General features: G+C 43.0%; 1 protein-coding gene across 3 annotated transcripts in view; it reads right to left on the bottom strand.

The window, feature by feature from the left end:
- FAM193A (family with sequence similarity 193 member A) overlaps positions 1-26,554 on the bottom strand; it is a 151,089-nt gene that overhangs the window by 47,129 nt on the left and 77,406 nt on the right. For 2 of the 3 annotated variants that reach the window (XM_081304586.1, XM_081304587.1), the window contains exons 5-13: positions 24,181-24,415; positions 20,145-20,269; positions 13,728-13,875; positions 13,049-13,087; positions 6,031-6,108; positions 4,792-4,904; positions 4,416-4,658; positions 2,595-2,748; positions 2,302-2,481 (exon numbers count right to left, since the gene is read on the bottom strand). In XM_081304586.1, the coding sequence (XP_081160712.1) occupies positions 2,302-2,481; positions 2,595-2,748; positions 4,416-4,658; positions 4,792-4,904; positions 6,031-6,108; positions 13,049-13,087; positions 13,728-13,875; positions 20,145-20,269; positions 24,181-24,415 (1,315 nt within the window). The remainder of the gene's footprint in view (positions 1-2,301; positions 2,482-2,594; positions 2,749-4,415; positions 4,659-4,791; positions 4,905-6,030; positions 6,109-13,048; positions 13,088-13,727; positions 13,876-20,144; positions 20,270-24,180; positions 24,416-26,554) is intronic. The other variant, XM_081304588.1, reaches the window with a different exon arrangement.

Genomic DNA, 26,554 nt, shown 5'->3' with positions numbered 1-26,554 from the left:
AAGTTGGCAAAAGTCTTTAGTATGATTCCCTCAGAAATGGGAAGAATTAGAGAGAAATCAGTGAGGAATCACATCCTATCTGCATACCCATGTCCCTCCAGAATCCATGGGGAACTAATCTCTAAGGGTGGCTCTCAGGGATCAGGTTAGTACATCTCTTCCAGAGGCCCTGGCTGCTTGGCCCCCAACCCCCACCTGCCGATTATACCAAGACTGCTATCTGTAAGAAAGCAGGTCTGCCACGCTAGAAAGCGAACCCTACTATACCTCCAAACTCACCTTAAGCAACTGTCACGTGTGGTACACATGTAAGGACAAACAGAGACCAAATGAAGAGAATGAATCTTAAACCCTTGCATTTACGGCCCATCAATTTTCAACAAATCATCAAAGTGCTTCTGAAGGGGCAAGGCCAGTCTGACAAAGAGCACCGGATAATTGGATGTCCATATACTTAAAAACACAGATGCAGACTTTAACCTTACACCATAAGCAAACTCTTATTAGTCAAATGAATCGCAGCATCTAAATAAGTTACAGTTTTGTGTTAGGCCAAGTTTTCTTAGACAATGTATCAAAGGGATGGTTCAGAAAAGAAAAAAACTAATAAATTGGAATGAATTAAACCCAAAGCTTCTGCTTTACAAAAGACACTATTAAAACTGAGTTGGGGTTGCGGCTCAGTGGCAGAACGCTTGCCTATCACGTGCGAGGCCCTGGGTTCGATCCTCAACATCACATAAAAATAAAATAAAGGTATTGTGTCCAGCTAAAAATAAACACAACAATAATAAATATTAAAAAAAAAAACACAAAATAAAGAGACACATTATAGACCATGAGGAAACAGTGCAAATCTCATATCTGATGAAGGATATATATCCAATATATGAAGAACTCAGTAATAGGACAGAAAAGGAAACAAATAGCCCTTAAATGTAGGAAAGGTTTACCTATTAAAGGGAAATGAAAACTGAAACCCCACGGGTTACCATTTCCATATATCAGACTGGCAACAATCCAACAAAACTGTGGGGCCACTCTTTTTTGGAGTCTGGGTGGTCACCGTGGCCTTACCCAACCCCACTCACTGATGTTCTTACCCACAGTTCACTGCTGGACTAGTCCTAGAGCTGTATCTGCTTATGTACACAACGTCAGATGTACAAGGTTACTCAATGAATAGTTTGCAATGGTCAAAGACGGGATGAACAGCACAAGTGCCCATCAACAGAGAACTAAAAAGGAAAAACAGAAACTACAGCATGTTCACATTATGAAAGTGAGGGCAGCAGAAGGGAATGAGAAAGTACGCTCTGCAGAGATATAATCTGTCAGGATGCACTGTCAGGCAAACAGGTACAGAACTGTGTGTGTGTTATTAGACAGCCTTTCTCACAAAAAAGAGGAAGAATAAATATTGTACATGCACATAATAAACAGATAAAACCGATCATCTACTGGGACTAGGGACTGGTATGCAAATGTGACAGGATGGGGTTGGAAGAAGGTAAGGGCCAGATTTCTTAATGTATATACCTTTAACATTGTCTTTCATTTGAATTATATATATTTATATCACCTATCAAAATGAATTTATTAGGCTAAGCACAGTGGTGCACACTTGTAATCTCAGTGTCTCAGGAGGTTAAGGCAGGAGAATTTCAAGTTCCAAGTCAGCCTGGTAAACTCACTGAGGCTCTAAGCAACTTGGTGAGGCCCCATCTCAAAAAAAGGACTGGGGGACTGGGGTTGTAGCTCAGTGGTAGAGCGCTTGCTGGCACACGTGAGACCCTGGGTTCGCTCCCAAGCCCCACATAAAAATAAATAAAAATAAAGATATTGTGTCTATCTACAACTTAAAAAAAAAAAATAGCCTCTCCTTGCTTCTATATAGAAAAAAAAAAAGGAAACGAACATGAAGCATTATAAAATGAAGATGATGATTAGATTCAAGCAAAGGAAACAAAATTAAAATAGGAACTGGGGGCTGGGGTCATGGCTCAGGAGTAGAGTGCTCGCCTAGCACGTGTGGGGCCCTGGGTTCGATCCTCAGCACCACATAAGAATGAAATAAAGATAATGTGTCCAACTACAACTAAAAAATAATAAATATTTTTTAAAAAGATTTTTAAAAATTATGAATTGTCTGTTTTACAAGTGTGTCTTGATTCTCTCTGATTCTGAGCCACAGAAATAACTTGAAATGGAATACTTTCACAGTTAATAATGCCCATGTTTGGGAAAAATATATACTAAGAGACTCATGACAAAAAGAAAATCTGAAACATGAAACCCTACCTGCTGGGCTGGGTAAGAAGGGGGCGGAGTGTCCACTTTACTTTCCTCTGTCCTGGGGCTCCCGTTTCCCAGGGCCCCATCTTCCTTTGGAGCTCCTGGGGGCTCCCCACTGCTTTCACCATCCACTTCTTCATCGTCGGCTTCTGAAGAGCTACTACTGGTGCTGCTCACCTGTGGGGACTTAAAACGCAGCCTTTTGTAACTTACACTTTTCAAAGCAGAATAATGCAAAAATTAAACTTAGGCCACCATATTATGCCACCTATTGTGGTTACAAGTAATCACGCTCATACCTCATCTTTCAGGGCCATGTTTTCCCCACCACCATTCAGTTCACTGTGGATCCCATTCATGTTGGCCACCACCTCGGTATCGTCGTAGTTACTCAATGGATAAATATCAGCAAACTTGGCTGACAATGGTGCAACGTCCTCATCATCACTACAACTGAGACAACAGACAAGGTCAAAGGCGGCTCTGTACTGCAGAGGAGGATAAGGAGCCACCTGCTGTGCACAGAAGCCTTCTTTAGATCACTGCTTGTGTTCAGAGTCCTGTAAAGCATCACTCACTACCAATACCTCCTGGTCACCTGAATATGAGAGGAGAGACCTAGAAGATCAGCATTTTTACTACCTGGAAGAATGGAAAGGGAAAACCTCCAAAAGCAGAAATATTAAGGAAATCACAAACATTTAATCAGACTAATGGATATTATATTTATTATGTGACTTGAGATGCCCTGCTACAAAACTATTCCTTCTACCATTCCCAAGCCCAGACACAATTGTTTTATTTAAAATTAAAGGGGTACATTCAGATGCAGTGGTGTATACCTATAATCCCACCTACTTGGGAGGTTGACGTTGGAGGATTTTAAGATCAGGGCCAACACAAGACAACTTAGAACCTGCCTCATAATAAAACATAGAAAAGGGCTTGGGCGGGGGGCGGCAGTGCTGGAGTTATGGCTCAGTGGTAGAGCACTCGCCTAGCACGTGCGAGGTGCTGGGTTCGATCCTCAACACCACATAAAAATAAATAAATAAAAATAAAGGTATTGTGTCCAACTACAACTAAAAACAAAAGAAAAAAGAAAAAAGGAAAAAGAAAAAAGGAAAGGTCTGGGGGTATAATTCAGTGGTAAAGCACCTCTGAGTTCACCAGTACCACCAAGGGGAAAAGAGAGAGAGAGAGAGAGAGAGAGAGAGAGAGAGAGAAAGGGGGGAAGAGGGGGAGAGAGAGGCATGCACACGCACACACAGAGGAAGGAAGGAAAGAAGGAAGAAAAAGAATTATTTGGGGCTTAAGAACGAGTCCATACTGAGAACTGGAAGACTCTAAAGGAAAGGTTTCTCATTTATTATGTGACTTGAGATGCCCTTCTCAGTTTCCTTGAGAAATCCAGAGAGAGGAGATAAAGGTATGACTCCAGTCGGAGAAATCTGAGGAAGGCTGAACAGCCGAGGTCAGGGGCAATAATCCCTGGCACTGGAATCTCTGCAGGGCTCACGATGGCTGCATGCTCTATGATGCACATGCAATGGAAGTCTAGGTCTACTCAAGTAATTACCACCCTTCCATAAGCCCTCACAAATGACAGTGTCACAACTCTGAAGGAATCTGGGACCAGCCAACCACAAAGTGAACAAGCAAGAGCAGCAGGGCAGCCTTGCCAGTATGAAAGGAACACCTAGTTATGTGGAACACAGAAGACAAACTTTCCATCGCTTGCTAACGCGATCATTTGAACTCTTAGCAAGACATGAGGCAAGCATGAACGCTGGGCTGACAATGAAGCGAGTGAACGGCAGCTGACCGCCCTCCGGGAGCATAAGGAGAAGGGGCCAGAGCCAAGGAGACACTTCCCTGCATACCAACATGTTTTTCATGTTTTTTACTGTACTGGCACTTGTTAATTTAACATTTTTTTTCAGGTAATGAAATAAGTGTCAAACTTTGAACTGATTTCATGTTTTAAAAGTTGCTTAAAACAATGCAAGGTCTTTTTCATGAAAAGCATTATGATGATGTTCATACTTCTGTAGACATCACTGTTTCTTGCGATTGAATACTTAAAATTTCTGAATCTTTATTACACAGTTACAACTTACAAAGTTGGTGCAGAGCCATTGTCTGTGAGGATGAGTCTGGGATGTTGCTGAACTGTGATGGGAGAGCTGGAGCCTGACCCTGAGCTTGCTGAGGACACGCTAGGTGGGCGCATCTCAGAGAGATAGTCGGGAGCAGAATCCACTTGGAGTGGTAGCTGGTGAATGTGGATGTCATCAGTGACGGGGGTGTCCATGATACCACAAGTGAGGATGTGTGAGAGGCTGCAGTCATCGCAAGCACATCTGATCGGGAATTAAGGACAGTTACCAAGACAGCCAACACAGAAGGTCATCATGTTCTCTGAAGGTCGGTTCCAGACCTCCACCTGGTTCAAGGAGGGCTGCAGGCTGCTGCACCCATGACAGCCCAGCTCACCTTCTCCTGTAGTTGCAGTTGGGGCAGTCAGGCATGCTCAGTCGTGATGACAACATGTGCCTCATGGTATCTGTGAAGTTGTTCTCGCCAGTAACCGCTTTCTTATTGGTTAACTAGAGGAAATTATCAAACAATTGTTTAATTTCACAGAAACCTTTCTCCATTTCATGGATCACATTTTCTAGTAATTATGATAATATGTAGAAATCAATTTGGTCAGCTTCCTCAGGTGGGCAGGACCAGGATACAGGAGCGGCAGACCTGGAGCTGAGCTGCACAAGGGCCCAGGTACCAAGAACCTCCTAAATATTTTGGTCTTCAGCAAGCACACTGTCACGTGCCCTCATAACAGACATCCAGAAGGCAGGCTACTGCAGATACCCAACCTTTACCCTCTATCTGTCAAGTACCAGGAAGGCAGCCATAGAAAGAGAGACTGGTATGTGGTGTTGGAGGAAGAGGCTTGGACCTGGAAGCTTCCTTCCAATTGACTAGGAAGCATCTGAGTATCAAAGGAGAAGGAGTTCTGGACCAGCTTTGGCAAATGGACAGGTGATGGCTAGAAGGCCATTTAATACACAGAATAGGGGGCAGGGAGCAGGGAACTAAAGGGCATTAAGCTCATAAAGGAGACTAAGAAAACAGTCCAGGAAGTAGGAATAGTTGGTGTGGCCATATGAATGAGATTAGGGAAAGAAGTTCCAAAAGCAGAGGGATCTGAGGCCAATCACAGGAAGGTCAACTGCAAGCTCTCCAAAGACCTCATCAGCAGAGGGTGCAGGGCAAGCCTGCTAGAGGAGGGAGGGGGCAGACTACAGACGGTCTGGCTCCTGGCATTGCCGGGGAAAGCTGGGCTGAATCCCTGTGATTTCAGAAATGGCCTTAGCCTGCAGCATGTCACCCCTTCATGTGTGATCTGGAGATAGCAACACCTGCCTCACAGGTACGCATGGGGACTCAGGGCAATGTCATCTGTAAAATTCCTAGGGCCGCTGCGTACCAACATCAGTCACTCGATGAGCACTGGCTTTCCTTAAAGAGTAATCAGAATGTAGGAAATAGGCAAATAAAATTGGTTTACCTTGAGGCTAAAACCACTGTTTAACACTGGCAGATGTTGCCCATGTGGTCCTCAAATGGTGTCCTGTTGCAACAGAGCAGCTAATGTGCAAAATGCCACTCACTCTATAAAGAGGATTTCCAACTTCCTTTAATTGCCTCTCATATGGACAAACTTACCTGTTCTTCAATGAATCGCCTTTGTTTAAATATCTCCCAGTCTTCCGTTAACATGCGCTGTTTGGTTTTCATTGTCATCTAGAAAGCAGATGTTAAAAAAACAAAACAAACAAACAAAAAACCTTGGTACCAGCAGCAATTACACAGGGTATTTTCAAGGGAAGATTTTTTTCAAATGATATATACAAGATGTAAAGAAAACAGATACAATATTACAAATATATTATCAGGCAGCCCATTTCAGCATCTTATTCAACTTAATCAAAATCGCCACAAGTGCTTTTGTGTGTGTGTGTGTGTGTGTGTGTGTGTGTGTGTGGTGCTGGGGACTGAACCCAGGGCCTTGTGTATACAAGGCAAGCACTCTACCAACTGAGCTATATCCTCAGTCCCACAAGTGCTCTTTTTACAAGAGGCACAGTTCCCCAGAGCCTCCTACTGCAGAGGGCAGACCATTTCCTACCTGAAAGGAGAAGTGCTCTCTCCCTGAGCCTGCCTAGGTGTAAGCACACATGGTGGATATGAGAACCGCAGCACTCCTGAGCTGGCCCACTCCATCACTCCCATGAATTCCCCAGCCTGGAGAAAAGTACTCAAGACCCTTCATCTAAACAATGTATGTAACTTTCTACACAAAAATCAATAGGTAAAATGCAATGTGATTCAAGAAGAAGAAAACCTGAAATAGACTAATAGTAGATCTATACTTGTTCTTCCTCTCTGCAAACATGAATCAGGCCCCAAAGTTTTATGGTAAGTTCTATCACATCCTTCATGAAATAGAAAATTCAAATTATTCCTGCAAACTGAAAAAAATACAGTTTCTCAAATTGTTCCATAAAGCTATCATGATCTTCTCACAAAACAGACAAGGTGTCAAAAACTAAAACTCAACTCCATAACACCTCAGAATATAAATAAAAAGTCCTAAATAAAACATCAGCAAGTTAAGTCTAACAATGAAGAATATCATGATCTAATAAGGATTAATCTCAAGGATGCCAAGAATGCCTCAAAATTAGGAAACCTAATCTCTTAAAATTCATACAAAAATAGGAAAACTATAAAATCAAATTTGACATGTATTACTCTTTTTCTTTTAAAATAACCCAAGTAAATAAAGTGAACTTCTTGAATTTGCTAGTAAGTGCCAAAAAAGTCTGAATGGCAAACAGTGATTCATCGTGAGACATTCAAAACCCCCACACAAGGACTGGCCAAGGGTGCCTCTGCCAGTATATTCACTCACCCTGCTCTGAAGGTTCTAATTGAAGCCAAAAAAAAGTTCAAATGCAAGAAAGAATGAGATAGAACTATCATTATTTGAAGATGATATCATTATCTCCCAGAAAATTCAAAGCAACTGACTCAAAAACTACTGAAGCTACTGAGGGACTTTGGTAAGACGAACGGTGCCCCTAACTCTGCCTTCCTGTTCATCACCAAGAACACGTTAGAAAGCATACTCACAACACAGGACCCAAAACTAAGAAACTCCATGGCATAAACTTGGTAAGAAATGCACAGACTATGCAGGATAAAAAAAAAAGACCTAAAAATAAGGAGAGATCAGATTCTTAGATGGAAGGATTTAATATCAAGGGCCAACCCTTCCTTTTCAACATATATGCCTGCAGTTTTTAGAAAAGGCATTAGAAAACAAAAACCTTTATTTTGTTTATTTCGTTTTTTATGTGGTGCTAGGGATCAAACCCAGTGGCTCACATGTGCTAGGTAAGCGCTCTACCACTGAGCCACAACCATCTCAGAAAGGCATTTTTCTTGGAGAGTATGTATTACTATTGCAAGTTTGAAAAATGATATTAGAAAGCTAAAAATTAGGAAAGGTGATCATATGTATACATATTTTATTCATTCTTTTTAGATATACATGACAGTAGAGTGTTTTTTGACATTACACATACTTGGAGTACAACTTATTCTAGTTAGGATCTCACTCTTGTGGTTGTATATGATGTGGAGTTTCACTGGTGATGTATTCATATATAAAGATAGGAAAGTATGTAATTAGTTCAGAATTCAAGAGTTATTTGGCACACAGAAGAGTCTGCTTCATGAGACTTCTGTTTAGACTGTAGTTTGCTGTGCTTGTAATAGATCAGGAGCCAGGACGTAAGATGGGGCTGGGACAGGGAGGTCAGCTGGGGGTCTCCATTTGCCACTCCATTTTATTGGTAAACAACATCAATAAAACCCACTCTTTGGTCCTCTCCTCACATTCTCTAGGTCAAAATTAGTTGGGGGAAAAACTTGGGTAACTGCAGGGTTATGTATACATGTATCAAACAAAGAAAACATGAATTTTAAAAAGCAAAATAACATTTCAAAGCTGTCAATTGCCCCTTGCATTCTGTTTCTTTGTGAATAAAGACTCAAATATTTGACAAGTGCTCTACATTTTGAAATCTTTGGATTAGTATAAAATTTCTAAAATGCTTACTGATGAGAAGTAACTAATCTCCATTTCATAGGCTTTAAATTAAATGACAGATTTAAATGGTTCCATAGGGGACTGCAGTAACACAGTCACTAGATAGGACACCTAGGGCCATTGTGAGGGGGAAGTGCAGGAAAGATTTCCCCATCCCTGCAACCATCAGCGTTCAGAAGAAAACATGACTCTGATGATACCTTGATTTTGAACTTCTGGGTCTGGGCTTCCAGAACTATGACAAAATACATTTCTATTATTTTAAGTCACTTCCCTCATTCTGCAATGACTCCATGGATGCTACTAAAAGTGGCTCAATTTCTCAAATTTGTATTTTAACGTCTTGATTTCTCATGATTTTTGGTAGAGAGTGAAAAACAGGAATGTATTTTCTGGCTGCTTTAGTGGAGACAATGTTCTTTCTCTGTAAAAAAGATAGGACAGAGCGGAATGGTGGCATACAACTGTGATCCTAGTGGCTCAGGAGGCTGAGGCAGGAGGATCACAAGTTCAAAGCCAGTCTCAGCAACTTAGTGAGACCCTGTCTCAAAATAAAAAATAAAGGACTGGGAATGTGGCTCAAGCGGTAGCACACTCGCCTGGCATGCGTGCAGCCCAGGTTCGATTCTCAGCACCACATACAAAAACAAAGATGTGGGGCTGGGGATGTGGCTCAAGCGGTAGCGTGCTCGCCTGGCATGCGTGCGGCTCGGGTTCGATCCTCAGCACCACATACAAACAACGATGTTGTGTCCACCAATAACTAAAAAATAAATATTAAAAAAAATTCTCTCTCTCTCCCTCTATCACTCTCTCTTTAAAAAAAAAAAAAAAAACAAAGATGTTGTGTCCTCTGAAAACTAGAAAAAAATAAATATTAAAATTCTCTCTCTCTCAAAATAAATAAATAAAATAAAAAGGGCTGGAGATGTGGCTCAATGGTTAAGCACCCTTGGGCTTAATCCTTGGTACAAAAAAAAGACAGAATTTTAAAGAAATAAATTCAATATCAGCTTTACTTTTTTTCGGTGGACACAAGATCTTTTATTTTACATTTATATGGTGCTGAGGATTGAACCCAGTGTCCTGTGCATGCTAGGCCAGCACTCTACCACTGAGCCACAACCCCAGCCCCATCAGCTTTACTTTTTAAGTGATACTGTATTTTTCTCCCAAGAGAAAGCATTGCTATTTTTACATACATTTCCATTTTCACTAGAACAGCAATGATAGCAATGTATATTATGTTAGTGAATGAAACCAACTGCAGGCAACAAACACTTCTAGGAATTATTACTCTTAAAGTATTCTTCAGTCATAGCAAAAAAGAAACATCCCCCTTCCTGAGAGTTACCCTGGGTCTTTTTCCTGTTCAGGCCTGGTCCAACAGGAGAAATAAATCTACCACACCCATCCAATGTATACCAGGGGACAGGATGTGAACCATTCTGCCTGGAGCCCTAAGCCTGCCTGGCTGGGCCCTTGGGGAGCCTCCTGCCACCCACAGCTGTGGTAACTATGTCTAGAGCCCAAGAGCAGTGAAGGTGTGATCCACACAGAGCCTGGCACCATGCTCTTCTCTAATCTGAATTACTATTTAATTATTCCATTTTCTGAAATCACCTAATAGTTATTTACCACTGCATAAGCTTATATAGATATAACATGAGGGAAACCAACTCTAGTGAATAGCAGGAGAAATGCCAAATGTGTGGAGAGAGGGAGGTAGCAGTCCCACTCAGAGAAGCTCCCAGACTCAGGAATCTTGAGAAGCCAGCCTCCCCATTTCTATACCAGGACAGGCACTGCCCACATACCTGGGGGTCTCCATTTGCCACTCAAGCCTAGCAGACAGTGCCTCCCCAGAAAGTGTTCTGCAAAGCCCTGATGAGCACTGAGCAGCAGGCACAGAGATTACCATCTCCACTGTCAGGAATAGGTGTGTTCCTTGATTTACATCTCAGAATGGAGGGGACCTGAAGGTCTTCTAGTCCAACCAGGCCTGAAATCTCTGCCAACTCACTTCTGCACATTCCCTACCCCAAGAATCATAGCATCTCCACACCAGGGTGCAAGGCAGAGATGAAACAGCTTCTCAGTTACTGCAATGACTACTACAGCACTGAAATGGGCCCTGAGACATTTATCTCCAGGCCAACAGCAAATGCCAGCAGGTACCATCTGGGCGCGCTTTGGCAGCTGTCCTGCAGTGAGCTAACCGTCTACATGTAGAAGGTTCCAAAGGTGCTGCATGTGCCCTGCTACAGTCCAGAGTATCCACAGCAACATGCCTCCCTTTTACCCCAATACATGAACCTTGTCAAAGATAAAATGAGGACACTGCAGGAATCGGTCCTTGGAAAAGACAAGAGAGGTCCTGAGTTTATTTCATAACATCAACGCCCTGGAGGGTTCCTTGACCTCACACAGTATGACTTTCCTATAACTGAAGCTGTCAGGACACAGACTTGGTAGGTAATATTATTTCATAATTTCACTTCCTGAGAGACCTATGGATTCAGGGCCCTTCCATGCACCTCTCACAAGTAGCTCCTTTGGTAGCCTTGAGGCCCTTGTCATCTGCAGTGGCCCTTCCCTGGGTCCAGGAGCCCCAGTGCTCCTGTCTCTGTTACCAGCTGCAATAGCCCTGCTTCCTGCACCTCACTCCCTCTCCAGCTCCTCATCAGTTTCCTTCCACCATTCCCTTGAGCCCCAATGATAAGATCTACCCATAGTCTGAATCGTAGATGTTCCGTAAACATTCATCTGTTAAAGGCTTGTTTGCCAGCCTGTAGCACCAGTGGAAGGTGACAAAACCTTGAGGAGGTGGGGGCTAATGGGAGAAGTTAGATCATAGGGGTACATTCTCCTCGAAGGGGATACTGGGACCACAGCCCCTTCTCTTCTCTCTTTGCTTCCTGGCTGCCATGACTGTGCCTCTGCAGGCTAAAAGCAACAGGGTCAACAGACCATAAACTACACCCTCTGAAACCATGAGCCACAAACTTTTCATCCTTATGAGTTAATTATTCCAAGCACTTTGTCATAATAACAGAAAGCTGACTCAAATCTAGACTCCCCCCTGCCCCGCACCATTTTCCTTTACAGAATACTGATGATCTGACACCCCAGTAAACCAGAGTTTCACTGCTTCTCTCTTACCTTGTTACCCTCCACAAACTACTATGCACAGCTATCCTGGGGTATTCTCTGTAGGTGACCCTTAAGCAGCTTACCACAATGCAATTCACTACACAAGGGACTACTTCTTGCAGTTTCTTTCTTTTTTTCAAAACAAAGCAAAATCCCAGCAGCTCCAGAGACTAAGGAAGGAAGATTGGGAGTTCAAAGCCAGCTCAGCAAAAGTGAGGGCACTAAACAACTCATTGAGACCCTATCTCTAAATAAAATACAAAATAGGATGGGGGATGTGGCTCAGTAGTCAAGTGCCCCTGAGTTCAATCCATAATACTCACTTCCCCCCCACAAAAAAAAAGCACAAAAAATTTACTTGGAATTAATGGAACACAAAACTGAAGGGAAACAGTTTAAGCAGAGTTCATGAGGCAGATCCAGAATTGTAGCCTGCTGTCAATTTTCATGGTTCTGCACAGAACCCATGTCAAGTAGATCCCCCAAGGAACAGTGACCTCTATGCAAGGATCCCTCTGCACTGCCACAGCTCAAGAGCCTGCTACAGCTGACCTCCCTGTCCCAGCCCCATTTTACCTCCTGGCTCCTGATGTACTACAAGCCACAGCAAACTCCAGTCTAAACAGAAGTCTCATGAAGCAGACTTTTCTGTGTGCCGACAGCAGAGGGGAAAGCAGCTAGCTCTCCATATCCTCTCTGCTGTTCCTTTCATGTGAATAGCTGCTGGCTACCTGAATGCTCAGGCCTAGTGGCTGAGGCTGCAGAGAGAATGCTGCAGCTCTACTCATGATCTGCTTGTCTGGCCCTCCTCACCCAGGCAAGCTACAGGCAGAGCTTCATGACTACCTGACCTGCTCCAGCAGCATCAGCCCAACTGACACTGTCGAAGTGGCTTGGGAACAGCGCTGCTCCAACAGCAGCCTGAAGTAAGACAACACTGCTCAGTGACAAGGCACAGCTGGAGAGCAAGTCTTTGATTGCACAACCAGACAAAAACATGATTCAGGGTCACATCCATGCTGAAGAAAACTCAAAGCAACAATGGTTCTCCCAAATTCTGCCAGTGACCACAGGACAAGAGGGAGAAAGCTGAAGGAGCTGATTAGCCCCACTGCCCTGCCTCTCTATTGTGCATGCAGTGCTCAGGGTGAAGCCCACTGCAGTGATGAAGGAGAAGGGCAGAACAACAATGAGCAAGAGACTAAGCAATGGCAGTAAGGCAACTGCCACATAAAGCAAGGCCTGAGCTCCCCAAACAGTGAGATGGCTTACAAGAGAAGTGAGCACATACCAGTGCCCTCCTCTTTCCTTATAGCTACTTAATGCTCAGATAGGGACAAAAGCTAACAAAGGGCTTGGTCAGCTTCTAAGTGGCACTAACAATCCTGGGATAGACTTAGAACCAGTACACACCTGAATCCAGAACCACAGATCTATTTTTCCACGAATAGTCTGAAAAGCATAATACAGAGCTCTGTCATTTTTCCTTTTTACTTCTTTATACCAATGACCTTTAAAATAAGACCACTTTGACTTCCTTGCCTGATTCTACTAGAGGTTCTAGAAAGTTAGGAGGCTGGGGTTGGACAGGAGGGGATAACATCTCAAAGACTTGCTCAGAGTCTGTCCCCACCTGAGGGGCTCTGGCCACATAGTGCAATGTCCCTGCACGTCCATCTCCAGCAGGCATGGCCTGCCTCCCAGCTCTCCTCCAGCTTCCTTAACACTTTCATGTGTGTCTGTGCTCCCTTTCTGGATGGTTCAGGATGAATGAAGAGTAGGCTCTGAATACCACAGTATTCAGTAAAGGCTTCTGGAATTACAAGGTCTGGTGGCTTCCTAAAGTCCCCAAGATTCCTGCATGAGCACAGACTATGCAAGGGATGGTGTACACACCCTGGCTGAGGTGGACCTGACCAACTGCCACCACCACATCACCAGTACAGCTCTGCAAGGAAAACTATCTGCTGCAGTGAGGTCCCCACCTGGGTGTCCCAGGGCCTCTGCCAGGAAGCCCTGCTCCTCCACTGTAGAGAGCCCCTTGGCACACACCCTGTCAATGCACAGGCTATGCCTCTGGCACAGTGCTCACCTGCTCATCCACATAGGCATCAATCCTCTTCTGGCACTCCAGCCACTGCTCCGCGACTCTGCGCAGCTCTTCCTCAGAGCGCTGGAACCTCTGCAGCAAGGTGCTGTATGTGTCTTCATTGCAGGTGTCATGTGTGGTGGTCCCCAGCCTAGGAGGGAGGAGGCCTTGTGACAAGAGAGCCTCAAGACTCCAGCTGGGAAGCAGAGGTGTACCTGCCACGACAGTCTACCTGGGTCATCTCAAAAACACAGTAATGCCACTACATACCACAGCAGGGCTGCAGTGAGGGCCCAATAGGTCACAGATGCAAGGTACCCAATAAAACCTCACATAAAGGAGATACTCAAAGAAAGAAGAGCTCCTAAGAAAAGGAATTAGTAGGGAATAATGCCATTCCCAAAAGACCACGGCTATGGTTCAGTTTGCTGCACATGGGGTCATGAACTATTTTTTTTTCTATTGAAATACAGACCCAGAGAAAACAGAACATTTACTGAGAGAAAAAAATTTATACTTGGTTTTCAAATAAAGCAAAACAGAAAATCAGATTCAAATGAAGAGATACAGTTACACTGTATTAAGAACAATGGTAAGATGGGAAATGAAGGACACGCAGGTGGACTGGAGAAAAAATATGCGGATTTCTGAAAAAGAGGACATGAAGCAAGATAGTGGTTTGGGAGAGAGAAGATGGCAGCTCAAGGGGAGGTGTGGAGCTACATAGAGTTTCTCACCAGAAAAATTCATTTCCTTAATACGTAAGTACACCAACATGTCAGCCCATTTTAGCTGGAATACAGAGTTCTCAACACTGATTATTCAGAATCAAAGACTCAAGCTGGGAAGCAGAGGTATGCCTGCTTTACATTTATACCAGAAACATTTATATCAGAAACACAAAGAGCGCCAGGTGCAATGTAATCCCAGCAGCTCAGGAGGCTGAGCAAGGAAGATCACGAGTTCAAAGCCAGCCTCAGCAAAAGCTAGGCACGAAGCAACTCAGCGAGACCCTGTCTCTAGATAAAATACAAAACAGGACTGGGGATGTGGCTCAGTGGTTGAGTACCCCTGGGTTTAATCCTCGGTACACTCCCTGTCCTGAAAAGAAAAGAAACACAAAGACTTAAGTGCAAGGGTAGACATATAAGCACTGTTGATATAAAAAAAAAACAAAACTGGGAGTTAGCCACAGAGAACCATAAAATAATTATGGGATGTCTAGGTGAAGGGATATAAGACAAAATTGTAAAATTTGTAGTTATCTATTCATCCACACATACACACATATACATGTATGTTTTAAAATGAAAATATACCTACATACAATTACAGCATATGTGCATGTGTGGGCTGAACACGTAGCTGAGAGGTGAAGTTCTTGACTAACAGGAGTGAGGCTCTGGGTTTCATCCCCAGTAATGAAAAAAAATTATGTGGGGCTGAGGCTATGACTCAGTGGCAGAGCCCTTGCCTAGCATGTGTGAGGCACTGGGTTGAATCCTTAGCACCACATAAAAATAAACAAAATAAAAGGCATGCTGGCCATCTACAACTACAAAAAATAAACAAATATAAAAACAAACAAACAAACAAATGTATGTGGCAGGACACAGGAAAAATGTGTAAGAAACATCAAAGTGATTACAGTGCTTTTTTTCTTCAAGATTTTATATATTTTCAGGATTTTATCTATGGTAACAATCTAATAATTTTATAATAATAAAATCACTAGGCCCTGTGGCACTTGCCTGTCTAAAGGGTAATTAGATAATTAGATTAATTAGGATAATTACCAAATTTGAAGAGAGCCTGGGCAAATACAGTGAGACCCTGTCTCAAAATAAAAAGAAAGAAAAGGCTGGGGGAATAGCTCAGTGGAAGAGTGCCTCTAGGTTCCATCTCTAGTACTGGGAAAAATAAATAAACAAATAAAATGAAGCCATTTTAAATTAAAATCTTGTCACAGGTAGAAATAAACAGAAACAACTCACTCTTTTCCTTTTATCTGGGAGGTCCATGGGGAAATACTGCATAGAGAGGGAATCTGCAACCAAACCCCCTGGTTGCTAACCCTACCTACACACATGGATGACAGCCATGCAGAAGCATGCAGAAGTTGTTAGGGAACAATGCAGGAAACAGAATACTGATGCACACAGGGACAGTGAGCAGTGCAAGCATCAAGTCTCCTAAGACTCTCCCTCTCATGAAAAACAGCTCCTCAAGATATTGCTCTAGTGACACCATCTTTCTCTTCTGGGTTCTGTACCAATACCTAGCATGACCCCAGACCTCAAGAACACAGCCTTGCCTCTTGCCACGCTGTGGCTGTGAAGTAGAGATCTTCTGCAGACTCTGGTGGCTACCAGCCTTGCTCCTCTCATGAATGACTTCCACTTTTCACACAAAGCTCATTTTATGTGTAATTCCATCTGGCCACCCATTCCACCTGCTCCTACCAGAAGTAAGCACACATCTCTTCCAATTTTATAGGACACTGATTATTTTGAGCCACAGGACGGCAGAGGAGACAGGGGTCCTGGAGATTTCTTTGCTGGTATAATGTGAGAGCTCCATAAGTGTGTTCATGCAGGACCCAGATTACGGCACCTCTATCTTGTCAAAGGACAGACAGTTCTTTAACAGGTAAGTTGTCAGGAAAAAGAGGGTGCTGCTACAGATTAAGACTTTCAAAAGACAAAGGGGGAAAAGGATAGAATGGGAGTTACTGTTTGGTGGTTACAGAGTTTCTGTTTGAGGTGATGAGACAAAGTTTTGGAAATATGTAGCAGTGATGGCTGTAAATAAATGCTAAATAACCATACACTTAAAATGGCTAAATTGGGAGATTTTATATCAGATATATTTTATCAAATTTAAATTAAAAACTATGCAATATGCTAACAGCTACTGAATTGTATATTTTAATTGGTAAATTGCACAATATGCACGTGTCTCAATAAAGCTATTCACATAAAAGAAAAATAAGTTTCTTAAACTATATCAAATTCATTTGGATGAGGACACCTTTGGGTAGACAATTCATGTTTAAAAACAAAACAAAAAGCCAGGTGAGATTAAGAAAGGAAAAACACACTTGGCTATCAAAAGGAGAATGGCTACAGTGACAATTCTGGGCAAAGAAACTGATGTGGAGGGGCAGACATGGGTGCTGCTCTAGACACTTGCCTTTCAGCAGTTAATTAAACTCAATGTGTGCTTCGCACAGACCTCCCTATCTTTTCAAAGAAGTCAAACAGGCCCGGAGATGAAGTGCTAGTATTAAAATACAGCTGCTGTATTTTGTTCCTTAGGGAGTATTGTTTACACATAATTTGTGTCAAGAATTTTTATGAGTTGTTAAATCTGTTTGTTCACTGGAAACTCAAGTCTATATCCTTCTCAGATCCAACAGTGGAGTCCCCATGGGACGTCAAAGGACTGCTTTATCACCAGCACCATGCCTCATCTGCTCCTGGAACTCAGAGATTGTAGCAAGAACCTCAGAATTAACATTTAAGAGTATAAGACACTGCTGCTCTTTAGAGTCTGTCTATTTTATTCCTGATGAGAAATAAAAAAATCTAGAACATGGGCACAGGGGAAAAAAAAAAAAAAACAAGAGCTTTATAATGCCTTTCAAGTTTCTGTCACCATCCCACAGTATGATGATAAGCCCATCAAACCTGCTGGTTCACAGTAGCAGGATGGATAGCTTCAGGTGGATGTCTACCTCTTGGCTTAGAAGACAATGAGTTCTTCACTTCAACCTCAGCTTCCAAAAAGTTCCCAGCTCCTTTTCTTTCTTTCTTCTTCTTCTTCTTTTTTTTTCCTTCAGTATGGGGGATCCAACCCAGGGCCTCACACATACTCTCAACTCCTTTTTCTTCTGTGACACTCACAATTAGTGTATTAAAATCTTTTAAACAGTGGACACAGGAACAGGAGTTGGTGGGTGAACTGTGCTTCCTGTCCGGGGGCCTTGTAGGAGGGGCTCTGAGAGCCATGGCACCCACTGGACCACCAGCAGGCCTCCCTATACAAGGGCCTCAGAGGCTGCACTAAGCAACTTCATTTACAAAGCCCCCCCCCCCCCCGGGTGTGATCCCCAAATGGACATGCAGCCAAACACCTGCACAGACATACAGGGATCCCGGCCATGGCATGACCATGTGTCTCTGTGCCCTGTGGACAGGAGACGAGGAGTGCTGTGTCCGAGCCTCTGTGCTAAAGGATTCTCCTCTGTAGTTAGGGGATAATGATCTTTGCCTCCTTGGGCTTGTGCAGAATAGACTTATTAATAAACATGAGGTACTGAGAGCACTGCTCACCACACCGCCAATGCTATGGAAAAACAAAAACAAACAAGACACACACAAAAAAAACAGTGGACACAGAGGGAAAGAGTAGCTGGGAAGCAGGCTGTGGCTGAATGCTGGAAGAGTTAGGCACACCTGCGAGTGCCACGCCATACCTGCACAACACCTTTCCATCAATCCCTCTAACCTCCCTTTTTTTGTTTTAAACGGTATTAACCTCACTTAAATATAATTTATTTAAAATAGTATTTTTCTCTCCTTTTTCAAATTGAAGGCTGCAAAAAATAAAAGCAGTGCTTTCTTAGCTGAACTGTTCTTATCTTTCACATCGCAAAACCTCAACAGGCACAAGCCACACCTATCCTACTTCATACAAAACAGTCCTCCCGTTTAATCAAATAAAACTACTGGACATGACATTGGTTTTGGAAAAGTACTGGATGTAGGAAAGCCAGGTATGCTGGAGTTACTTTAAGTAAAAAGGTTGCTCCAACTACGGAATCTTTGCTTCCTCAAGGAAAAACTGCAGATAAACCCAAAAGAAAACAAGATGATGATCAGGAAGATAACCAAGAAGGTCAAGCAGTCCTCCAGGTCCCTGACCTTGTACACTGAGCAGCCACCAGCAAAGGAGTTGGCAGAATATGGGGTGACCTATCAATTCTAAATGCTGAAGACCCTGGGGTGATGAGGAAGGGTAGAGCAGTGGCCCAGGGAATGGCAAGAAAGACACCTGACTGGGCCTCCAGGTTGTAAGTGGGACTGCTCCTGTAGCAGGGACTTGTGGTCCAAGACCACTCAGACTTGCTGACCCAACAGGGATGGCAGTGGCCTAATGGGCTCAGCCCTGTGAAGTGCACCACCAAACTGTTTTTGAGGCTGTTCTTTGTCTAGAAATGAGGTTGAAAAATGGGGGACAGTTAAGGGCCAGCCCTCAAATAAAATTTGGGAACATATGCAATGAACACTACATCAACACCTGGGTTTTAAGGGTTTTTTTTTGTTTCTTAAAGCAGACTGGTAGGTAAATCAGGGTGATGATTTATCACAAGCAGTTCCTCCTGCTTTTTTTGGTGGCACTAGGAACCCAGGGCCTGGCACATACTAGGCAAGCACTCTACTACAATAAATACATATATCCCCAGCCCCCTGTTTAGTTATATATTGAGACAGAGTTTCCCTAAGTTATCAAGAATGACCTCAAACTTGCAATCCTCTTGCCTCAGCCTGTTGAACTGGAATGACTAACATGTGCCACTATACCCAGGTTGTGGTTCCCTTTCCTTGTCAATCTAGTCAAACTACATTTTGGTATAGCCAAACAAAAACAGCTATTGTTAGGTGTATCTAGAATATGCAGTTAACAGGTAGGAAAAACAAAATCATATACTGGGGACTAAGGTAGCTCTCATATGACTCCACTCTGCTAAGCAACACCAGATGAAAGAGAGGCATGCCTCCTAACCCAATACAGTACCTTCAGGGCAAACGTACACCCAGCCCCCAGCCCCTTACTTGCTCCAGTTCATGCCCCACAAACGCCCACAAGTGAGTTCTGCAATATTGTTTATGTTGACATAAGAAAGCCACCTGGGTACTCCATATCAGGAAGATGAATTCAGGGGACAAGCAGAGATGCAGAGCTGGGGCACGGAGGGCACATTTCTAAGAGATGGCAACATATGCCTAATGCTCAAGACAGCCTGCATGCTCACACCTGGGCCCTGCCTCCTTCTCCGACCTCCCCTGCACATCCCTAAACCACAAAAGAACCACAGCATTCCTGCCAGATAGAGAGAGTCCTGCCAAAGGAAAGCACTCTATTACTGTAGCTTTCCTATATTTATGAGGAGTTTGTAGTGTTAATTCTGAGTGGCATTTATATTGGTTTATTACTTAAAATTTTAATTTTATTACTCCTTAGGTTTTGAGTTTTCTGCCCAAACTGTCTTTTTCCCTAGGCCCTGTGTTATTTTTTCTGCAAGAAGGTCCAAGCACACATAGATGAAGTGGTCTCTAGGCGCACACACACACACACCATATCACAGGAAAACTGTACTGTCACACCACAGGATGTACACAGATTAAGAACAAGTACCTGATCTGTGACACCAATGCTGGTAAGTTGCTCTGGAGAAGTGGCTCCGAAAAGACCAGATTTTCAAACAGGTGTTTATTATGCAGTTCCCAGGTCACCTGGAATTTTTTCAAGTGTTCATTTTCCTAGTTAATAAAAAAAGTAAAAAAAATAATTAAAACACACATGTACCCCCAACCCCCACGCACACAAAAAAAGGAGGCAGTGAAATGATGAAGACTTGAAATCTCCAAGAAGGATTTCCTTCCCACCCCACAAATCCTCTACACAGGTCCAGAACATTCTGCTTGTGAGGAGTCACTTCTCCCTGTGAGTCCCAAAGCACACACTAAATTACTGAGTCAGATCTCCAATTTTAGTGACATGAGTCTCCATCTCATTTCCCTTCTAAATAAACTCACACACATAAAAAGGGCAGCAGGTGCACACACAGATGAAAAAAAAAGGCAGAGAAAGAAAACATACTTGGTTGACATTTCTTACAATTAATTAGGCTTTCAAAGGTGACAGAAGCCCTACATTTCAAATAGTGTTAATGAATATAAATCCTTTGATGTCAAAAGACAATCATTTTCTTGCCTATCTGAGAAAGCACTCATTCTGATGGATGCAAATAATTTCTCTTCTAGTGATACTGTGGCAAAGAGAAGGTTTTTCGCTTTCCTAATTAGCGTAAGCGAAATCATTAACTGCTTTAGACAATGCTCTCAAACACTGGGCCACACTGGCTACCACCTCATTCTGCAGCAGTGCTTCTTGTCTCCATTGATACTCACAATGATCTTCCAGCTGTCACCTCTGCCCTCAGTCTAATTCCTAGGAACCTCTCAGTGACAGCTATACCTCCTCCCTGTATCCTTTTACTTTTGGTATCAGGCATTGAATCCAGGGGCATTTAACCACTAAGCCACATCCTCAGCCGCCCGCCCTTTTTTAAATATATATATATATATATATATATATATATATATATTATATATATATTTATTTATTTATTTATTTTAAGATGTAGATGGGACACAATACCTTTGTTTTATTTGATAATTCTTATGTGGTGCCAGAGTTCAAACCCAGTGCCTCATACATGCTAGGCAAGTGCTCTACCACTAAGCCACAACCCAGTCCCAGCCAGCCCTTTTTTATATTTAATTTAGAGTCAGAGTCTCCCTGAGTTGCTTAGGGCCTCACTAAGTTGCTGAGGCTGGCTTTGAACTCATGATCCTCCTATCTCAGCCTCCCAAGCTGCTGGGAATACAGGCATGTGCCACCATACCTAGCTCCCTGTATCCTTAAGCTCTCTATATGTCCCAATTCTTTTTTCCTTTAAGCTACATCCTGTAGAATTCCTTTACCTCTTTCCAATCCACAAATTCCCTTTTCAGCTTCTTAGTTTGTTTAATCTATCCATTAAACTTTTTTAAATTATGCCTTTTTATTTTTAGTTGTGTTCCCCCCCCCCACCCCAAGTCTGGATGATCCTTCTTTATTTTATTTTTTTAAATATTTTTTTAGTTATACATGGACACAATATCCTTATTTTATTTATTTATTTTTATGTGGTGCTGAGTATCGAACACAGGGTCTCTCATGTGCAAGGCAAGCACTCTACCACTGAGCCACAACCCCAGCCCCTGGATGATCCTTCTTTAGAGCCTTAATTCAAAATTTCAAATGTTTGGAGCTGGGGTTGTGGCTCTGTGGTAGAGTGCTCATCTATCGCGTGTGAAGCCCTGGGGTTCAATCCTCAGCGCCATATAAAAATAAATAAATAAAACAAAGGTATTGCATCCAAGTACAACTAAAAAACAAATACTTTTTTAAAATTTTCAAATGTTTTTATATCTGTACAGTTAACCGTTATATTCTTTGAAATGTAAACATCTTTGGTATATAATCCTGCTTGCTGTCTCTGCTGGCTCTCAGTTGTGCTATCTTGAACCATGTGTTTTATGGTTGTTTTTTTTTTTTTTTTTAAACTATGAGCTGCTTCAGTATCACTATACTACCCCCTACAAAAGCCAAAAAAGAGAAAGAAGAATAAAAAGAAATTTATGAGCTGCTTATAATGGAAATCTCCAAGAAGGAGATTTTGAGAGCATTGTCTAAAGCAGTACAGTATAAAAGAATGCTATGCCAATTCTTTGAGGTGGGCCCAGAAGGCCAAGCCTCTAGAGATGCATGCTCCTTGACTTTGCCAAAAGCCTTGGACCTCTGCAGCCTAACTTCCAGGCTTGAGCTATCTGCACCACACCAACAGCAGGGGCTTATCCTGCTAAACCTAAATGTGTAATGGTTTTTAGTTAAAAATTCTCTGGGAGATGGTACTTCTCTGCCACATCCACTCCAAGGTCATGATGGAAACATTCTTGCATCCCTTCCAGTCCCTGGAGTTTGTCCTTCACCCTCTCACTGAGGTTGTAATGATGGAAAGCCTGCCCTTATTATTATTATTAGCCAATCCCATCCTGGGCAAGACTGATGCTGTATCTTTCTTGGGATGAAAGGAAAACCATAGAGCAAATGTTGACATCTAAGCACATGTATTTCTCAGGAATCCAGGTTTCAACTGATTTTTTTTACCACTACGACTTCTCTTGACATCTCATGATATCTTAGTCCTATGTCTTTAAAAAAAAACTTATCATATTTTCTATTAACCACTAAATGCACTTGTTTCCCTTGGGAGGAATGGTTCAGGGTGTACTATATGCTGTATCTCATATATAGAGGGAAAATAAAATAGAGCTCTGGTTCAAATTAATTTTTGTTGGTTTCACACAACACTGTTCTACTTTGACTACCCAAGGAAGGCCAGGATGCTGGCAGCACTTTCTGGAGAGCATGCTCTCTCAGAGAGTCTGCACCAGGCTTAGGCAAGAAGGACAGTATCTTAACCTGTGCCAACATTCTCTCAGAAGATAGGGGAAGGTGCAAGGTGCTCCTCAGAGGCGCCAGGTCTGGAACTGAACCTCTGAAGGACAAGCAGGCTCTCTAAGTGGAGGTGGGAGAAGCAGGCAGGCTGTCCTTGGAGCCCTTAGGTCTGGAGGTAGGATTACTATGCCCCTCCTGCCATATTCACCTGGCCAGCTCCAGTGACAACAGACGCCTCCTCCAGGCAGTCCTTACAAGTATAGCAGTGGTATGATGCAGGGGAGCTGAGAGAGGTCTACAACTCCGGCAGTGACTTACCAAGTGTCATGTAGGTGAGTTTTTCTGGCAAGGTTCATCAACTTTAGAATCAGATAAAGACTGCTTAAAATCTTGAGATCCAATGATTTCAGAATGTAGTTTCACCACTAAGCAGCACCAAAACTAGCTTGCTGAAGTATCACCTAATCATCAAAGTGCTGAGGAAAGACACTCCAGAATGACCAGTGAGTGGCTGAAGCTGCCATGGCTGGTCACTGGGGAGCCCGGTCTCCTTCGAGCCACAGTGACCACATTTCCACTTCATGCCTCCTTCAATTCAGTGGCATTTACTTTTTGAGGTGGTCACTTGTGCCCTTTACTAGGGCTGTATGTCCCTGCAGGAGTGGGCATCTTACTCAAGTTCCTAAGCGTGTCCTTGCTGGGTGCTCAGCTGAGGACAATATATGTGTGTGTGGAAAAATGGAAGTTCTCGTTGCACACAGGCTGCTCTCTATAACCCTCACATCCTCAAGTACACCCATCAAACACAGCACTAGCTGTTGACAGTCACAACAGCATTAACAACCCAGAATACTAAAGACTCCCCTTCATCTCCTTGTTAATGCCCAGCTGGTCCTCATGCAGCATATAACCCCATGACTTGCTTCTTTGCCTCAGGTCTCCCCAAATAGTACTTCCACGCTTTGTCACCAGGACATCAATCCACTCAATGCTTCTATTTAGTGGCAAAGTCAGAGGACTAACCCTAATCCTAGCCCTTGCTGACCTTGTGGAGTGGCCTGTGGCAGTCAGCCCCTCAGCCTCAGGCACCTCTTTTCACCACATACTTCTTCTCTTTAGTTCACCTTCTCAGCAACCTCACAGAAAAGGGGGTGCCATCTCTTACCAGAGTGCTGAGGAAAGTGCTGATGGAGCGTGCGGCCTGGCAGAGAGCGCCATACTCCTCAAGGAGAAGCGAAATGAAGTGGTGTGCCTGAGGTGGGCCCTGCAGGCCAGATGGTGCCTTTGTCTTTGCTGCAGCTGACAACTGCCGAAGCAGGCGGACCTTCATCTCTAGCACATACTCCCGGGCTTGCTGCTCCAACCGTTGGTATAGTTGGTAGGGGTCCCGCTCACAGAGCCTGCACAGAGAGAGTCACACTTAGCCCTCACCTGTCCACACCAGACAAGGATGGAACAGTTTTCATATCAGTGAGCATCTTTTCTAAAGCCTTTCCATAGGTATCTACCTGTCAACCGCAGTGGTCTTCTTCCTCACCAGGACCTATGAAAGGCACCATCACATGCCTTAACAGATGAAGAACCCAGATACAATGTTGCCAAAGAACAAACAGAAAAACTGACATTTCCTTAGCACTGTTTATGCACTTGTACTCACTTGGCCAACCCACACATAGGAGCTCTGCTTCATGCCCCACTGTCCAGACCATCAAAGCCACCCAAGCTGGGGACAGTGTCTGAACTCCAACAACCAGCAGGTGACAGGGTGCATGACCTGCTTCAGAGCTGGCCCCAGAAACAAAATCAACTTGCGATTATTAACAAAAGGTGGGTCTGAGGCACCTAACCCAACAAAGGTGATACCAGGTTACAGGACTGGGCATTTTCCTTCCTTCTAGAAACTCAGAGTATAAGCAAAATGTTTGCTATTTTTAAAATCAGAGGAAAATTTAGAGAGTTTATCCTATTTTAAAATTATCCCAACAAAAAAGCAATAGCCAAGTATGGTGGCACAAGCCTGTAATCCCAGTGAGGCAGGAAGACCACAAGTTTAAGGTCAGCCTCAACAATTTAGTGAGACTTTGTCTTAAGAATTTTTAAATACTTAAAGAAAAAGGGGGCAGGCTGGGGTGTAGCTCCATAATTGTCCACAAGACCCTGCAATCAACATCTACCCCTGGGGGAGAAAGGGGAGATAAAGCAATACATATGTATGAAATACTGTTAGGAAGTTAAGAGCAGGGGAAAATCCATGGCCACCACTAGCCACAACAGCAACGAACACTGTCATGAATCTCCTTTCAAACATGGAGATAACCCACTTTTAAGACTTGTTTACAGTGTCTGGCATCACTGTGATTAAGATGCCACTTCTATTAACTGTGCACTTTTGAGATGCCTCTAGATGGAAGCCTGGGACCACTGTTGCAAGAATCAAACTGACTGTCGGTAATATGTCAAAGGAGAAACCAGCTGAGCTCAGCACCTATTAAAAATGAGTTGTAAAATGTATTCAGCAGTAGATTCTTTCACCTTTTAGCACATTATGTCAAAAGAGAACATTATAAGATATCACCTGTTCCATTTTGAAATTCCCATACTACCTAGGTTGTAAAAGACAAGAGACAAGGAAAGCCTTGTATAAAATGTGGTTAAAGTTGCACAAATTCAAAGGACTCCCACTATTGTTGGTATATTTCAAACGGACCAATTAATTTTTGTAGCATGATAATTCTAATTTAAATTATGAGCATAAGAAACTATCCCCCCGAAACAGAATGCATTTCATTTATTAAAGCAAAGCCACATAAGATTCAAATGACACAGGAACAACTAAACTCACAAGTAGACTGGATATCTCCTTCTTAGTTCTCCCAGCATGGTCAGATTAGACGCACTTTATTTCCTCGTCCATTTCTGCATTTTATAAATTTAAGGAAATAACTATGTGGTACTTTTTGCAAACAGGTTTCTTAAAATTTATGTGAAAAAAGAGGCAGAATATGTGAAGACGCTATAGTCCATTCATTCATCCACTCATACATACACCCAACAAACTGTAGTATACTGTGTGCAGGATGCTACTCTAAGGTATCAAAGATACAGCATGAACAATCTGTGAAGACACGGATCTGACATAAAGGTTCCATATTTTTTCCTAATACTCACTAGGAAACCTGACTTCTAAAAAAGGCACACACCTCCCGAACCGTCTCACATGATACCAGTGGCTCAGATGTGGAACCCTGAACACGTCAGCATGACCATCACCACTCACTAACCCTGCTTCCAGGATGAAACCTGCTAGACAGCAAACATGAATCAACAAGAACCCTAAAGCATACATTCAAAATGCAAGAGAGAAAGAAATAAAAATGAGAAACGACCCATGAAATGTCTAGCTCCAATGTATTGCTTTTTATTTGGAACATTTCAAAAATCAGGAAAAGATGGCACTTTCAAACAAGAAAGAAGTGATGCCCATCTCACCTTCTGTAAGTTACTGGGCATAAGGTAGGTGCTGAACAGCAGATTCAAGG

This window comes from Spermophilus citellus, assembly GCF_964194105.1.
Source record: "Spermophilus citellus genome assembly, chromosome: 8".
Lineage (NCBI taxonomy): Eukaryota > Metazoa > Chordata > Mammalia > Rodentia > Sciuridae > Spermophilus > Spermophilus citellus.
Note: the sequence above shows the minus strand (reverse complement) of the source record. Positions and strands in the feature narration are given on the sequence as shown.